The following is a 16,245-nucleotide window of genomic DNA, read 5'->3' as shown; positions in this document are numbered from 1 at the left end:
TTAGCAACAACTACATTCTCAGACTATGCCCTTGTTTGGTGGAAGAAAAATCAAAAAGAGATGAAGAGAGAAGAAGGGCGGGAGATAGATACATGGACTGAGATGAGAAGGGTTATGCGAAAGAGGTATGTTCCAACTAGCTATAGTAGAACCATGCGACAGAAACTCCAAGGTTATCCCAGGAAAGTTTGATTGTTGAGGACAAGGAGATGGAGATGACACTAGTGAGGGCCAACATTGAAGAGGACACCAAAGCAGTGCATGATGGCTTCACCAACAAGATTTCTTTCTAGCACCATGACCAGAAAATTATTCTTAAACCTCTACCCCTCAAAGAAGTGTGTGATGACCAAATCATAAGGAGAGAAAAGAGAGAACAAGAGAGAGACAATAGTGAGGCACCACAGAGGAATAGAAAAAGGAGCTTTTGGGGTGTCGCTCTTATAGGTCTCCTCCCAGTCTTCCTGGTACATGCTTCCTTCCTTAATGCACCCAGTGACTTGTGCGATGGTGTCCATGGACAACATAACCTCTTTTCCAAGAACCTTGGACACAATAGAAACATCAAGTCCACTGTCACATAATTGACTTATGCTAATTAGATTTTGTTTAAGCCCTTTAACAAACAATACATTATCAATGTGAGGATAGGGATCAATACTTATCTTTCCTACCCCTGCTATCTTCCCCTTCTGATTTCCTTTGAAAGTGACTGTTCCACCATGCATGAGAGTCAAGCATTGGAACATACACTTTTCTCCTGTCATGTGACATGAGCAACAATTGTCCAAGTATCATGATCGATGTGTTTTTGTTGTGGTTGAATGTATTTGCAATAGGAATTATTTTCTCTTTAGGTACCCAAATTTTTTTGGGTCCTTTTTGGTTAGTTTTGAAACCATTGACGATCTAGTCTTTGGTAGATGACTACATTTGGATGTCATGTGCCCAACCTTTCCACAAAAGTAAGAGACTATGGTTTCTTCATCATGAACATACTTCTTTCCTTTATATCCATTTCCAAATTTATTAGTTGGACATAACAAAGAAAATTATTTGTTGTTTCATTTCTATCTACAAAGTCTCACATTAAAAATGAAGTCAAGTAAAAGAAAGATTATGCTACACCTCCATCTCCAAAGTCCCACATCGAAAAAAAAATGCCCTCCCAACCTTTTTTTCCTATATAAAGAGTTATTTATTAAATGTTTATGTGGAGAAAAAAAATTGGATATCAAGAGTTGTAGCTCTCAAAGTAAATATATCATTTGATTTTAGTTTAAATTCATAAAGTGTCTTTACAGATGAACCTTGTACACAATGATGGCTATAAGCATTTATAATTTGTTTTTTGTTTTGCCTCTATCTTAAAAGTCCCCCATTAAAAAAAGAATAGACTTAAAAGTGAGATTTATGTTACATCTTTATCACCAAAGTCCACTTGAAAAATAAACACTCATTTAGCTCTTTATTTTTTTTCCTATATAAGGAGTGAATTATTAAGTGTTTTGTTATGAAGAGAAAATATGAACTAAGAATCCATGTTTTGAAAGCCTGGTCAGTCATCGTTTCGATTAAGTTATTGAATTGACGGGTCATTGATAGAACTACTAGATCAATAAAAATTACATGCACTGGTATAACTAACGTCATGTTTAAATATATGTATATTATATGTTATATATTTGATGAAGAATGAAATTGGTGAATTGGTAAGTTGTGATACTAAAGATGCACATGTCATGGGTTCAATTTTCAATGAATGAAGTTTACATTTTTCTATTTAAATTAACTAGTGAAAGTCCATGAAACAACAAGAGCGTTATGAGGGCACTACTATGCGTATCCAGGGAATTTCACAATTTTTCCATTTTGTCCTTTTGTAAAAGGATACGAATCAGTTGATCCGTAAATCTCTTATAGATTAATTGATCCGTATGAGGCCCACGGATCAGTTGATCCGTATGAGACTTATGAATTAGTTAATCCGTATAAGTCAAATCCGAAAGTTTTTTTTATTTTTTTTCAAAAATATGTGTTACAAATTAATTTAAAATTAATGGCCCAAGCAAGAATTAAACCTGTGACTTTTAAGCTCTAACCAACTGATCTAATAAGCCAATTATGTTATAAAATAAATAATATTGCTATACATAACGCTAAAATTTCTAATGTATATTTAATGCACATGTAAATTTAAATAATAAATTTTGTGACAATTAATTTTAATATAACCCATACGAATTATTTAATCCATATATTTTTTATAAATAAAAAATATTTACTATTAAAAAATTTAATATATTAATAAATTAGAAAAAAACACATTTTTGAAAAAAAATAAAAAAAACACATTTTTGAAAAAAATTAAAAAAAATACTTACGAACTCATACGGATTACGTGATCCGTATAAATCATACGAATTAACTCATAAGGATTACGTAATTCGTATGACTCATGGATTATGTAATATGTACATAATTCGTTACGAATTACGTAATTTGTATAAGTTAATTCGTATGACTCATACAAATCACGTAATCTGTAAGTATTTTTTTTATATTTTTTCAAAAACATGTTTTTTTAATTTGTTAATATATTAAATTTTTTAATAATAAATATTTTTTATTTATAAAAAATATATGGATTAAATAATTCATATGACTTATATCAAAATTAATTGTCACAAAATTTATTATTTAAATTTAAATACTCATTAAATATATATTAAAAAATTTAATGTTATATATAACAATATTATTTATTTTATAATATAATTGATCTATTAACTTAATTGGTTAGAGCGTTATACTAATAATATGAAAGTATATGCAAACGGGTGCCCGTAACAGTACCCAAGACTGCGATATGGGATAGAACCAATTAACTATGGTGATAGCTCACTCTACCTATTTTGTTACTGGTATTGCCAGCTGCCCTATGATTAGATACCATATATCTTGGGCGAATATGTGATTCAGAGGAGTTATATCTGGGGTAATGACTTATGGAGGAAATCAAAAGAGGGTTTTGCATTGAATTTGAGCATGTGGTCCAATGTGCATGATTGGCTTTTGGTTTATGTGAAAAGGCCCTTCAACCACATACCACAAAAATGAAACACGTGATTTCTTTCTTCGTCTGCCACATCCTGCGTCTCATGGAAATGGATTTGAGGTACAAATTTGCACATTCAAATACTCATCGAATTATTGGATGAAAATTGAATAATTTTATATATTTTAAATGTGATTTATTGAGATGTGGTTTAGACTATATAATATATATTTGATAGTTTAGTTTATTGAATGTGAATGCGACAGGAAACTATATGCATGTGTTACCAAATATTTCTCTTCCGATATTGGGCATCTGTTGTCAATTGTATATCATATTTTAAAATATTTTTATTACTAAACCAGTCTATTAAGCACCAAATGTCATTGGATTAAACACCAAATTTAAATTAGACTGCTACAAAATATTAACAGTTGCTTAAATAATTCTTTTTGTAAATATTTTAATCTTTTATAAAGAGAAATATGATAATAATTTACATTTTCATTTACTTATTCGATGATAAAGTATTTAAAATAATGTATCGATATTTAAAGCACCTAATAAAGAACCTCTTACGTCAATTTCTGTAGTCACTTTCCATTACTGAGGACAGCTATACTATATTATAGCTAACAACATTTGATTAATTTTGTTTTATTCATTCATTTTGTTATTTTTAGAACCACATAACATCAAAATTGCCCATTTTTTTTTATATAGCTCATCAAATAAAATCTCCATGTTGTTAATCGTTTAAGATAATTTAATTAATACATTTCTGGGACATATAGCAAAAATAATTTTTTTTCTCCCCTCCTCATAAGCCGTTAGCCTTCCCTGCAATCTTATCTACTTATCTTTATTATTGTTCTTAATATCTTTGCTTTTGAGGCCAATCACATCTCTGAGTCAGTCTCAGCCAGGTACTTGTTTGTGCCTTATTCCCTCTGATTCTGGAACAAGTTCCCGTTCTTTCTTATCTTTCTCCACTGTTTTATTTTCTCCCTGATCTTCCTCTACCTTAATTTCAGTCCTATTTGTTCTTCTGACAGATACTCTTTTACCTTCACCAGCTCATTCTTCTTCTATCTTCTTCTGCTATATATGCTCAACCTTTAAAGGGTATTTCTCTCTCTCTCTCTCAACTAGTTTGAGTTTCATTGTACTTTGATATCACTGCAGAAGTACATGAGACTCTTAAAAGAGGGTATGCTTTAAAGACCAGAATCAGAAGCTGATTAAAGGAGAGAACCTTTCCAAGACATGGCTATGTTTGATCTCAATGTTGACATCAACCACTGTGATGCTGATGCTGACTCAAGCTGTGATCAAAAGGGATTGGTGCTGCAAAGTTTCCCACCTGAAATCTCAGATTCCAGGACCTCCAGCTCCTCTGTGTGGAACCCTGTAGAGGAAGATTCCTCAAACAATTCCTCTCCCTTGATTTTTGACATACTCAAGAAAGAGAGGGATGAGTCAGAGTTTGATGCAGCCACTGAAAGGGTCAATAAGGAGCAAAACATGGCACCACAAGAGGCAGAGATAGTGGCAAGGACACTTTTCCCTGTGACTGCTGCTGTTGATAAAGGAGTTAGAGTGCCTGATTTCAAATTGGGGCTGTGGGGGAAGACTGAATGCTTGAACTTGTCCTTACCAGAGCCTGATGGACAAAATGGACTCAGAACCTTACAGCAGAAGGTACCTCCTGTGAGGAAAAATAGGAGAGGACCAAGGTCTCGCAGCTCGCAGTACCGGGGTGTCACCTTCTACCGCAGGACTGGTAGATGGGAGTCACATATTTGGTATGGTTTATGATTTTGAATCTCCTGTCCAAGATGTCAGTTTCCATATATGTTTCAAATAATAGATGTGGTTAAGGTTTTAAATTGTGGTATGTAATTACCAAGATTTTAAATTGATGTCACAGTTATGATTTTGACACAATCCTTAATATGGTAGAAAATTGCAGACTAGTTGATGGAAATCACATATATGGTATGGTTTATGATGTTGAATTTCTACTCCAAGATGTTATATGTTCCTATTAATGGATTTGGTTAAGGTTTTAAATTATGGTCTGTAATTACCAAGGTTTTAGATTGTTGTGATGATCCTTGATATTGTAGAAAATTACAGACAAATGTAGTTGATATTATTGTAGTTGTGGTAGTAAAGTGGTCTTAGAGACCCTAGAAACCTTGATATTGCGGCGAGAATTGTGGTTGCATATGGTTTTGCAAAAGGAAAAAGAGTTTAATGGATACCCAAACTCTTATAAAATACCTAGAAAGAGAATAAAAATAGGTTAAATGACCTATTTATCCTTTACCTTATTTTTTATTCAGTTTACTCATTTATTTTAATTTTTCTATTCATTTTGGTCCTAGAGACATTCAAAATTGAGGTGGTTCATAATTTAAAAATGAACCTTTTTATTCAGTTTTCTCTTCTTTCCCTCCACTTTATTTTTAACTAAAAAAAGTTCATACTTAAATGGTTAACTAGTGGATCGAATGATAAAACTGAATAAAAAAAGATAAATGATTAAACTAAACAAAAAATAAGATAAATGATTAAATTAAATTTTTTAAAAGATAAAATAACTAAACTGAATCATAAAGAGATGATAGGATTTATGATGTGATAAGAAAGAAAGAAGAAAAAAAAAAAGATGTTGGTGGAATGTTTGAAATAATGAGGGGTTTTTTGATCATTACTCTTCTGCAAAACCTTTGCAATTGTTAATGTTATGGATTTGGGGTCTATTGAAACCACATATAGACCATAGTTGCAGCCGCCACTTTTTGCCTATAATTATGCTAACTACTGTGCAGTTGCAACTTAAAACCATGAATGCAGTAATCTTAATCGTTTTCCTTGTTATCATAATTAGTTGTTTGGTGGTCTAGTCTGGGTTCACATCATTGAGTTTTTGCTTTTATTGGATGCAGGGATTGTGGGAAGCAGGTTTATTTGGGTAAGTGGATAAATGATTTAATTGATTGGTGTTGTTTTGATTCAACTATTGATTGGAAGCTATTTTTTGTGATATTTTTTTCTGTTTTATGTATATGTGCATTTGATTGGCTTAATTATCATAATTTTTATTTTACTTTAGGTGGATTTGACACTGCTCAAGCTGCTGCAAGGTGAGGACAATACCTTTGACTGAAGCTACATTGTGTGCAACTTTTTTTTTCTTTCTGATTTTATATGTAACATTTGTTCACAAACTTGATATTGTTCTCTGCACAGAGCATATGATAGGGCTGCTATAAAGTTTCGTGGAGTAGATGCTGATATAAACTTTAGTTTGAGTGATTATGAGGAGGATTTGAAGCAGGTATTGAACAAAAATATTGTTGGCCCTCATTTTTATTAGAAATTTTGTGTGAAAATTTAATTCATGATTTAATTGGGATGTAGATGAGAAATTTGAGTAAGGAAGAGTTTGTGCTCTTACTTCGTCGACAAATAAATGGAATCTCTAGGAGAAGTTCAACATACAGAGGTGCATTAGCCCTTCGCAAAGATGCTCAAGGAGAACCACGAATGGGACCATTTGTTGGCATGACGTGAGAACTGTTATTTCAAGCATTATGCCTTATTCAAATTATAATCATATCTTATATGCAATGTTTAATGTGAGATGTGAGTAATTCTTGCAAGAGAAGAGGAAAGTGGTGTGTGCTTATAGGTACAATCAATAAAATGCTCAAGATAACATTGAAACAACTTTAGCAAGAGGACTTTGTTGTTCTTTTTAGTTTAGTATATATTGCATTTGTTATTCATTGTGCCTATACACATTGTATTCATGCAAAAATTGCTTCTTTGGTGTAAATATCGAAAGAAATTTGCATACATCACTAGTGCTGCCTTCTTATTTAAATAATTATTTTGCCATTTTGTTTAATTAGGCATTGCCCATAAAAGTTTTACAATTTATACATACTTGTCTTAATAATACTATTTACATATATTAATTAGGCATTTACCTGCTACATACTCAATCACATCATTCATTTATAACACTTTTTTTTTCTTTTTTGCTTCCTGTGTTTTGAGTAAAAGTTGTTACTTAAAAATTAACAATACAATCACCTTTTTTTATCCTACCATGATAAGTTTTCATGGATTTGTGTGCCACTGGCAGGCTTATCCAACAGGGAAAGCTCCAATGTCCTTATCGGGATAATTAATTTATTTTCCTACCATATAGTTAATATATTTTAGAGTATGATATAAGGAGTTAAATCCAACAGAGATTTTCATTTTATATTTCCATGGTGCAGATGTTATCCTAAGCCATCCATCAATTGTGATGATGGAAAAGCGGAGGCAAGTTTTAAGCCCTGTTCCTATAAGGGAGAAATAATTGTGAATTCCAACATGACAGGTATGAACAGATGATGTGTACATTTTGATCGCTCAATTTCTTTTGTTTCTTTGTTTCTTATCTTTATTATCATGTGTGATTGAGAACGCTGACTCGTTAATAATTATTATATAAGTATACTTCCTGTTACAATTGAAGCAGGCACTTGCCATAATCTTGATTTGAGCCTAGGAATTTCTCCGTCTTCTAAAAGATTGAAGAATAATGACTATAGTGGAGGGTATTCCTTTGGATGTATGACTTGTAAGATACCCGAGGAAAGAGGACCAATGGTACTACTCTTTACTTTCCTTGTAGTTGCAATATTTTTTTATGGGTGAATTTTTTCTTGTATAGGAGCAAGTCTTATTTATATAATATGTTGTTTAATCTTTTGTAGTATTGAATTTCAAATTCAATTGTTGAATTTGAACATTTTAATTAAGTATATAAAATGTTTTGCTAATTAAAGACTTTATTTTTTTTTATGTATTATCACTGAAAAACTTAAACCGTAAACCATTAGAAATTCTTATGATTGAAATGACTTTTAAAGTAACTACTAACTAATTAAAAAATCAATTCACTTATGGTAAATGTTATTAGATGACATTATAAAAATTAGTTGATATTTAAAATTAGTTGATATTTCATTATTTGAGTTGTTACATTGAAAGAGCAAAACTAAGTAAATCAAGTATTTGACACATTTGATTGTCTTGGTGTTATTCATGGGTGAAAAGTCAAGATACTAAGATTTATTTAAGGGATTATTTCAATAATTTTTTTTATCACATTTGATTAATGCATATTATATTTTTCAAATTAAAAAAATATTAACTATAAAAATTACATGTTGAGACATTTGAATTTGATGCACATAATTTGGTGAACTAGGCTATTTGTCATATTATATATATTTTTTTTCAAATTTGGTGTACTTAATTATGAAAGATAATATCACATTACGTAATTATTAAACTATTTTATTTATATTCTTAAAAAATTTATTTTTTTCTGTTACTTCTAAAAAAAGTTATTTAGCAAAACTTCCTGTTGTGACATTTCAATTCCTAACTCTTTTATATATATATATATATATATATATATATATATATATATATATATATAATGTTGAAGAATATTCAAGGTTTGTAATGCATAAAACATGATAGTCTTTTTTTTTAACAAACAAAAATTCATGTTATTTCATTCACGTATAAAACTTGCCAATCTTAGGATGCTGCCAAACTAAAGTCAATTTTACAATAATCGAAGAGATATCATTGTAAACATTTTTTTTCTAATGTTAAATCATGTATTACTGTCAGGAGAAGGTCATGGTGGACAGAATAAAAAATGTTCCTTTGCAAAAAATTTCCAACTTGGCTTGGCAACTTTGCAGCAATGGCAGCATTGTCCCAAGGCCATTCCAACCAAATGCAGCATCATCAGGATTCGTCTCTTCTTCTAGCTGTCTCATCACCCGCACTTCCAATCAGCACACATATTAATTATGCCAACAATTTGGCATTAATTGGCTCAACCACAGTACTACTACTAGTTGAAACCACCAGAAACAAAGCATATTTACCCTGCTTTTTTGAAGATTAGATGAGCAAGAGTACTTCATAACCACATGTACCTATAGTATAAGATTCTATTGATTTCATCAAGCATGATGGTATTTAATAATATTGCTAAGCATTGCTTACAATGGCTACCCGATATTTTCTGTATTCATTATCGTGATGTAGAACACAATATTGCCTTGTGTAAAAGACCCTTGTTGAAGTATGTATATATTTGTTGGTTCTTGTTAATCATTAGCTAAATACTTATTTTGGTTCTTGAAATTGTCAATCGGTGATTCCTTAATCCTTAAATGATAGAAAATTTAAATTTAGTCATTGAAAATGAAAAAGAATGACAAATTAGTTTTGTCGTTAACTCTCATGCATCAACGTGTTTGTGTACGTGGCATATGACTAACCTATGTGGCAGTCCATGTGTGTAAATTAGTTGTCATGAGGTTGATTGGTGTAATAAACTAATTTGTTAGCAAATTCATGATAGACTAATTTGTCAGTATTGATGGTTTTTAATTATTTTTTTTATAACAGGCCCTTATTATTGATTGTTGCCTTCCAAACTATCCTTCTTCTTCGTCAAGCATTCCACTACTACCACTCCCTCTGCCATCTCCACCATTTTCGCTGGCAAACCCCCTGCCTCCAAACACACCTCTTAACACATAACCAAACAAAAAGAAATCATTCTCACAACACAACCAATTTTAGATCCCTAACTCAATGACCTCATAGATCAAACAATAGGCAAAATAATAGCAAACAACAGATAATATCAACAAGCCAAAGCACCTTTGATTGTAAGTAACCTAATCTTTGATAAAAGGCCTGGTTTCCCGAAACACAACGGAAGGCAAGTTAGTTGTTTGATTTTCCCTGCAGTTACTTTTTGGTCCAATTTTTCTTTATACAAATATGTTTAAGGGAAATCCGATTCGCCGGAAAGCGCATCGGATCATCAAGTATTTAAAATTAAAATGGATGAATCCGAGTATCGAACTCAGGGAACTAGTATTAGACAGGATTAAATTCAGAAATAAGGCATTGTTGAAAAAAATATTGATAATTGATGGTTTAGAATAGAATTAAACTAAGTCTAGGCTAAAAACAGTAAAAACGCAAGTAAGTAAGATTGACAGCAGTAGGTAAAAGTGTTGGGTCTTTCTAACAAACAAGCTGATGCATATAAGGATATTTCTCTAATCAATCATGCTTTTTTGTTCTATGCTGTAGCCTAAAGTACTAAACCATGATCCCTCATTAGGCTAGCTTAACTCAAGCTTTGTCCTCAGATCCCTCTTGTTGGACTAGGCTTAACTTAAGCGACCCTTGTAGGTTTCGACTAATTTAAACTAAACTTCGTCCTCAAATCCCTCTTGTTGGACTAGGCTCAGCTTACTCAGCTTACGAAATTTTAAACTAATTTAACCTAAGCTTCATCCTCAGATCCCTCTTGTTGGACTAGACTTAGACTAAACAGCATTACCATCACAGCATATTAAGAAAACTAAAACTTAATCCTCAGATCCCTCTTGTTGGACTAAGTTTCAATCCTGCTTCTATCAAGTTCTAAGGCAACAGTACATTTCCCAATGCTAAAGTCACCTAACTAGACATACAAATGGGTGATCAGACCAAGAGCATGCAAAAATTAAGCATTGAAAGAAGCATTGAACACAGGAAACACAATCAATTAGATATTAAAGTAATTACATCAGTTGTTCCTTAGAAATTCCCAACAAGAGTGTTTCGCCAGCCATATAGAAAAATCCTAACACAAATGAGATTAAGAGTAGAGAATAATTGTTCCTTACACAAGAAGGGGGATCCCTCCTCCTCTTCTCAGCATCTCACAATCACTCTGCAACTCACTAATCTCTGTCTAATTACAAAACCTAGGTCTCTCTGCAAAAGTTGCTCCTCTTACTGCCTCTAGAGCTCTTTTTTCGAAATAGGCATTATGGTGTGCTCTGGAATTGTTGTAAGAAAATTTTGTGCCCTTTGTACCCTAATTCTGCACAAGACAAGCTTTAAATAGGCTATGAATCTATGACTTTGCGCTTAGCGCCACCCTCGCGCTTAGCGTGAGTAAGTGGATTTGAGCTTAGCGCCAATCATGCGCTGAGCCTGGCTGAAGATAACAGATGCACTTAACACACTGATCTGGCGCTTAGCGCGCGACCTTGATATTGATGCTCTGCCAGATTCTTCTATCGTGCTAAGCGCGCTGAAGCTGCGCTTAGTGATGGATGCACGCTGAGCCCAAATGGTGAGCTAAGTGCAACTACCACTTTTAGCACTTCAAGATTTAGCCTCATTTAACCTGAAATTGAACATATTTCATCATTAAATCCAATGGAAAGTATTCTAGAGACAACTATAACAAGAAAACAAGATTTATTTACAAATCCCTACAAAATAACTATAAATTGGGGAAACTATACAAGTTTGGGAAAATGTTTATACAAAAGTTAGTCGTATAAGACGACTAAAATTAGCCAAAATCTAAAGCATGATCATAATCATTAACACCTTATTCTCCTTGTCTTATAAAAATGGTTTAAGAAAAAGTTGTCCCTTGCCTCATGCAATTTGTTGTCTCTCGCCACCAATACCAACCTCTTGTCGAATGCATAGTTCCCATCTCTGAGTTTATTTCATTGCAAAAATCTTAGTGCACATAGAATTCAAATATTTCAGATTTCGTCTAAAAGGTCAAAATCAGAGAAATAATATCGTTATCAAATGATTGGGGATGCAAATCAAAATAAATCCAAATTAGGCAAAGCAAAGCCCTCTCAAATTAGAAATCCAAAAAAGCCATAACAATAGTTAGAGCAAAGTAGTGCAAGCAAATCGAGTCAAAGAAGAACAACACAAATGTGATGATCCTTTCGTGAATAACTCGATGATAGCATAAATGGCGATTGGAACCACATGGTTAGGATTGGGAAAGTTTGGTTTGGGTGAGAAAAGTTGGTGGAACACATGCTTGTAGTATTGAATCATCTTCATTGTTGCCATCTTAAAATTCCTCTAGACATAAGAAGCACGGACTCAAACATAGACACAAAGACACAACAAAATTAAAAAACATAGGACAGGCGAACACGACACACACACATATAAAATAATCAACATGACAAAAAAATTGATAATTAAGATTTATATATTCATCTTAAAACAACTTAAGCTTTATAATTTGATAATAAGTATCACAAAAAAAGAAATACTATGAGAAACCATCATTGTAAAGAAAGATCTAAGCCATTCCCCTTCCTTCTTGTTCAGCATCATTGAAAGACACAAATTCTAACTCTGGTTCATCAATATATAACTAAGCAACCTCAAGAATTCCATTGTCATCAAGTCAAACAAATTCATCTCCTGCAATGTCCCACATTTTAGTTTCTCCTTGTTTGTATTGTGGGGAATTTCTTGAAAGGAGGCGAAGATTATTATGAATAAATACTAGATCCTTTGCTCTTTGGGGTGTCATCTTATTTCTTTTAAAATAATGTATGAAAGAGTATGTGCTTCAATTCTTTTCACATCATGAAGATGAACATGTTTGCCCAAGTAGCTTAAGGGCAATCTTTTGAAGTATTGGTGCATGAGCATCATGAACTAGCCACCAATATTTTGCATCCAATATACCTCTATCCCTTAAAGAGTAAACATCATAAAAGCCTTCTCTTCCATTAGAAAAATTTGCAAACTCCACATTCACGTGTCTCCTTACATCCATCCACATCAACAAATTACCTTTTAAAGCATTTCTTCCTTTCTAGAGTAAGTTCCACATCTTAATGTGGAGGAAGTCTATGTGAATCTTCACTTAGCCATTCATGACTATAATATCTACAATATTAAGAAATATAATCATAAATTACTCTAACCAACTATAGATGTAAAAAAATGGACTTTGGAAATTAATAAATAACATTTAAGAGTATAATGTATTACCTTGGATTTAAAGAATGAGCTAGACAATGAAGAGGCTACAACTCTTAGTCTAATGATCTATTAATATTGAGTGCACTACCTCATAAAAGATTGATTCTTCAATTTATGTCTTTCTTTCATGTCAATATATGGCCTTTCTCATGTTCTCAATCATTGAATCCCACAATTCATATACCAAGTGAAGAGAAGCCACATTTGTATATATTTTTCTAAGAACATGATAGATAGGAGCAGTGAAAGAAAGTGTGTAATCAACATTATCCCACCAAATATCACTCAACAAAGTTCCTTTCACAAATAAAGCCTTGTCGGCATCATCCTTGTTGTAAAAAGACCAATGATCACTAATGATGTAAGCTCCATGTGGAGCTTGTAGGCCTAGGATCTTCTTCATCAATGGATTCCTTTGCTTCTTGGAAGATGAATGACAGCAGAATGGAGAAGGAAGAGAGATAGGAGACGCCACTTCAAGGAGAAGATGAGTCTAGAAGAAGCTTACCACCATAGAAGGCAATGGATAAGAGCTTGGAGGAAGGAGATGAATGAAGGGAGAGAAAGAGAAGAGCACGAAATTTTGTGCTCTAAAAGAGCTTTGAAATCTGAAGTTTAATTTTCAAATGATCAAAGTTCAAAAAATGCACACACATGACCTCTATTTATAGCCTAAGTGTCAAACAAAATTGGAGGGAAATTTGAATTTCAATTCAAATTTCACTTGAATTTGAAATTGAATTTGTAGAGCCAAATTTTGGAGCCAAAATTTCACTAATTATGATTAGTGAATTTCAGTTATGGTTCAGCCCACTAATCTAAGATCAATTCCAAGATTCTCCACTAATTGTGCTTAGGTGTCATGAGGCATGTAAAGCATGAAGGGCATGCACAAAGTGTGACTATATGTTGTGACAATGGGGTGTAGCAAGCAAATGCTCACCTTCCCCTCTAAAATTTAATTGGATTGGGCTTCTCCCAATTCAATTAAATTTATTTCCAACCACACATCAAATATTCACTTAATGTATGTGAAATTACAAAACTACCCCTAATACAAAAACTAGTCTAGGTGCCCTAAATTACAAGGGCTGAAAAATCCTACATTTCTAGGGTACCTTACCTATATTGTGGAGTCCTAAATACAAGGCCAAAAAATAATGAAATCTTAATCTAATATATATAAAGATAAGCGGGCCCATACTTAGTCCATGGGCCCAAAATCTACCCTAAGGCTCATGAGAATCCTTGGGCCTTCTCTTGCATCTCTGGGTCAATCTTCTTGGAGTCTTCTATCCAATGCCCTTGTAAGGTAGTATTGCATCAACTAATAACCATCTCTTGGAATCCTTTTTTCAAACTTCTAAACCTCTTAAGCATTACTGTAGTAGAAGCAAATCTGGTATGAAAACCAGAAAGCAACTTTAATGAGTTGAAGTTGTTGAATATTGATAACCTCATAGAGTGCCCCATGATAAAAATTTTAATATAACCATCTTCTATAATTTGTGTGATCCAACAACATTGTTGTTAAACAACATTGTTTCTTTCAGTGTTCTTGATTGAAGATATATTTTTCAATGCAAGGTTCAAGGTGTGCACAAACAAGGAGTCCAATAAATGGAAGGAAACTCTACTTCTACGAGCAAACTTTGGGGCTAAATTACTTACAATTTGTGTTTATTATTGTTATTATTATTATTATTATATTGACATTTGAATATATCAAATGGATTGTCTTTAGGGATGACATTTCTATTTTATTATTGTGAGAGTTGATCATTACATTCCTGGTAGGAATGATGGTGTACATTCTATTCCAACAATAGGATGAGAGATATTACCATCCTAGATGGAATATCAAATTATTGAAAATATCCACATTTTGGACGAGGTATCTATTTACTAAATATATCCCCACCTGGGATGAGATATTAGATACCTTCATTTGGGATGAGGAAGGTAGTGGGATGTCATTGCATGAATATGAGCTCATTGTGTATGTGATATTGATTTGAATGCTCCAGGTGTTAATCTCACTTATTGATATATTTTCTTTATTGAGAATGTTATGTGAATAAGTTGTGGTTGAATTAGTTTGACTTTATTGGTGTATATATTTATGATATTTTATAATAAATTCATTGTGGGCACCATGGTTGAGTTTTTCTAGTTACCACGCCGGCTGAGAACAACACTATTGATGAACTTCTTTTATTCACTGGGATTATATCTCATTAGAAGTGTTATTTTCAGAGTATGAGGAAGAAGTTGTTGAAACATAGGAGACTTGAAGACTTTGTGTTAGTGCTTAGCTCTACGGAGTTTTAAAAGATTGGCTAAGATTTTGTTAAAACATAAGCACTTAGACAATGAAGGAAAGCTGGAGTTGCTGCACATGATGTCCAACGTTATGTCAAGGAATAAGATCGGGCTGCACAATGCACAAGGCAAGATAAAATGTCAAATGAAGAATTGAAGTTGCAGGATCCACGATGTCGGATACAATGTCCTGACATCCTGCCCGAAAATACTGGAGTTGCTGCACAATGCATAAGTCAAGATAAAATGTCAAATGAAGCATTGAAGCTGCAGGATCCACGATGTCGGATACGATGTCCTGACATCTTGCCCGAAAATACTGGACACATAAATCTGTTATATCTTTAACAGATTATTGTGCAGTTAGCAAGAGATTAGATGATCTATCTTTAGGAACGAATTAAAAGATAATTAAAGTTCGAATTTCAAAGTAGAAGAGTTCGTTCAGGGATTAAAGATTAAAGATAAAAACTAAAAGATCAAACTGTATCTTTTAGATCTTTAAGTGCAGATTTTCAGGAAAATGATAGATCTCATCCAGCACAAGCAGTTGCAGCCCAGAAACGCACATTGCTATATAATCATGGAGGCTGCACGAGTTCTGCACCAAGTCCGGGATTGAAGAGTTATTTTGTGAGTTTTGGGACTTGAGTGTTTTGTGAGCCACCTTGATGGTACCCTAACATCAAGTGTTGGACCTGAGTGTGTAGAGTTGATCTCTTGTGTGTAGAGTTGATCTCTAGTGTGTAGAGTTGATCTCTATTGTTCAGAGAGCAATCTCTGGTGTGTCTTTGATTTGTCTGTAAACACGGGAGTGTGATTGAGAGGGAGTGAGCGGGGTTTCTCATATCTAAGAGTAGCTCTTAGGTAGAGATCGCACGGGTAGTGGTTAGGTGAGAAGGTTGTAAACAGTGGCTGTTAGACCTTGAACTAACACT

At 33.1% G+C, this 16,245-nt stretch overlaps 1 protein-coding gene across 5 annotated transcripts; it reads left to right on the top strand.

The window, feature by feature from the left end:
• Positions 1-3,881: 3,881 nt before the first annotated feature.
• On the top strand, positions 3,882-9,268 carry LOC114384744 (AP2-like ethylene-responsive transcription factor TOE3). 5 transcript variants are annotated; one of them, XM_028344536.1, is made up of 10 exons: positions 3,882-3,984; positions 4,114-4,183; positions 4,244-4,863; positions 6,013-6,038; positions 6,180-6,210; positions 6,317-6,404; positions 6,488-6,636; positions 7,357-7,460; positions 7,602-7,732; positions 8,771-9,268. In XM_028344536.1, the coding sequence occupies exons 3-10, from the start codon at positions 4,325-4,327 to the stop codon at positions 8,951-8,953; spliced, it is 1,251 nt and encodes a 416-aa protein (XP_028200337.1). In that variant the 5' UTR covers positions 3,882-3,984; positions 4,114-4,183; positions 4,244-4,324; the 3' UTR covers positions 8,954-9,268. The 5 variants fall into 5 exon arrangements, with proteins under 5 accessions (XP_028200337.1, XP_028200319.1, XP_028200346.1 ...); XM_028344518.1 differs by having other exon boundaries at positions 4,114-4,863; XM_028344545.1 differs by lacking the exon at positions 4,114-4,183 and having other exon boundaries at positions 3,884-3,984.
• Positions 9,269-16,245: the final 6,977 nt, after the last annotated feature.

The sequence above is a fragment of the Glycine soja genome, chromosome 2 (genome assembly GCF_004193775.1).
Source record: "Glycine soja cultivar W05 chromosome 2, ASM419377v2, whole genome shotgun sequence".
Classification (NCBI taxonomy): domain Eukaryota; kingdom Viridiplantae; phylum Streptophyta; class Magnoliopsida; order Fabales; family Fabaceae; genus Glycine; species Glycine soja.
Note: the sequence above shows the minus strand (reverse complement) of the source record. Positions and strands in the feature narration are given on the sequence as shown.

Excerpts from the sequence above, each read along its gene's own strand:
- LOC114384744 (XM_028344536.1), top strand. The coding sequence starts at position 4,325 with ATGGCTATGTTTGATCTCAATGTTGACATCAACCACTGTGATGCTGAT. Across the intron at positions 4,864-6,012 it reads AGATGGGAGTCACATATTTG|GGATTGTGGGAAGCAGGTTT; the intron begins GTATGGTTTATG and ends TATTGGATGCAG. Across the intron at positions 6,211-6,316 it reads ACTGCTCAAGCTGCTGCAAG|AGCATATGATAGGGCTGCTA; the intron begins GTGAGGACAATA and ends TTCTCTGCACAG.